We start from the raw sequence: 1,871 nt of genomic DNA, 5'->3' as shown, positions 1-1,871 counted from the left end.
CACAAAGGGCCAAAATTATAATAGTGGAAATTCATTTATTTCTGTGGAATCATAAAAAGAAAAAACATTGTTCAGCCTGCTAAGGACAGTAGTGGTTTGGATAGCACTTAGAGCTGCATTGGACACTGATAGCTCTTCAAGTTTTTTATCACTTAGAGAAAATTATTTATTCCCCTAATTTAATGTTTTAAGATAAAAGTCTATTAAATGGTAGCATTTACTGGCCTGGATGATATCAGCTCAAACGCTGTATAATCCTCCAAAGCTTAATTTGAAAAAAAGGAAAATCTGTCTTTTGCATGGTGTAGAAGTAACATGTGCATTCCTGTTCCTTCAGGTGAATGACTGGCAGAATGACTGGGTGACTTTCTTTGCCAAGCAAAGAATCCAGCCTCAGATGGACATGGTCGAAAAGAATTCAGGAGACAGGGAAGCAAGAGAGCTTTGGGCACAACTTCAGGTAGGATAAGTTCTCTCAGTTCTCATTATAGTTGCTTAGATTTTCTTTTAATGAAACGAAGTTCCTGTTCGGTATGCTTCAGGTTCTGTTGGTAAGAGCCTCCAACTTTTAGAGGTTAAAATGTCCTTTATTCGAAGGTATAATGGCTTTTGCCACATCACTCTATGCTAATATTGCAAAGGGAATGTGTGCTAAATAGAGCTTTGCCTTACTGTTTGTGAAATCTTAGATTGAGTTAATGTTTCTCGTTCTCTCTAACATGTTAATGATGAGAAATCTGTATAACCAGTACTGCTCTGCACATTATCTATTTATTTAAGGTTTGCATCTGGTTAAGTGACTGCAGTACTGTCTTTTTGGGTACTGCTTTGTAGAAATCTCTTCAAGGCTGGTGAGATATTACTGAGCCTTTTCATGAAGAAGTGGGTGGTTGTGTTTGTTGTTTTTATTATTAAATCTGGTCAATATTGCAGCACCAAATGCAGTTTTACATTTTTTTTCTTAGTGCTGAAAAGCATTTGGATGACTATTCTTCAACTGCTGGCTTTTATGAAAAATAGAAATCCTCTTGATTTTTTCACCATCTCTGTTGATGGTGAAAAATCATCCTATGCTGTTTCAAGTTATGGGTTTTTTGAACTGACTTTTAGGAAATTTCAATTCATGCTCTGCATGTATGCAGATAAAACTCTACAATCATTCACCCTAAAATGTAGTACTTATACATCTTGCTTTTTTCCCCCTGCAGCTGAAGATTCCCAGTTTATTCTGTGACGTAGAAATTGTTCCTGCTCTCCTGCATGGAGATCTCTGGGGAGGAAATGTAGCTGAGGATGATTCTGGTCCAATTATCTTCGATCCTGCTTCTTTCTACGGTCATTCAGAGTATGAGCTTGCAATAGCTGGGATGTTTGGTGGCTTCAGCAGTTCTTTTTACTCTGCTTATCACAGTAAAATTCCCAAAGCTGCAGGGTTTGAGAAACGCCTAGAGCTTTATCAGCTTTTTCACTACATGAACCATTGGAACCATTTTGGTAGAGGGTACAGAGGGTCTTCTCTAAACATTATGAGAAACCTTATAAAGTGAGTTTCTGCTTAAGCAGAATACTTCCTATGTTGCTTGGAAAGCCCTATACTTAGCGGTGCAACAACAGCAGTAGTAATATTAAAAAACCTGCTAGACCCTTGACCCTGTTGCACAGCTAAAGACCTAGAATCAGTGAGTCCTGCTGGATACCAAGTGTAACATTCATCCCTTTTTAGAACAGTTGTGAATACTTTTATGATGGAAATATCTAAGGAAGGAGTTTATTCAGTTGCACAAAAGATCTGTTGGTGTCAAGAAAGCATTGTAGGCTTGAGACTAGGCAAGTTAAGACTAATCAAGCACTCAAGTGTAAAGTACTCTCTT

General features: G+C 37.7%; 1 protein-coding gene across 1 annotated transcript in view; it reads left to right on the top strand.

Annotated features, from left to right (window-relative positions):
• Nucleotides 1-1,547, top strand: part of FN3KRP (fructosamine 3 kinase related protein) — a 3,508-nt gene extending 1,961 nt beyond the window's left edge. Inside the window, exons 4-5 of the mRNA XM_010074272.1 lie at nt 338-460; nt 1,209-1,547. Coding sequence (XP_010072574.1) covers nt 338-460; nt 1,209-1,547 — 462 coding nt within the window. The remainder of the gene's footprint in view (nt 1-337; nt 461-1,208) is intronic.
• Nucleotides 1,548-1,871: the final 324 nt, after the last annotated feature.

The sequence above is a fragment of the Pterocles gutturalis genome, unplaced genomic scaffold (assembly GCF_000699245.1).
Source record: "Pterocles gutturalis isolate BGI_N339 unplaced genomic scaffold, ASM69924v1 scaffold30631, whole genome shotgun sequence".
Lineage (NCBI taxonomy): Eukaryota > Metazoa > Chordata > Aves > Pterocliformes > Pteroclidae > Pterocles > Pterocles gutturalis.
Note: the sequence above shows the minus strand (reverse complement) of the source record. Positions and strands in the feature narration are given on the sequence as shown.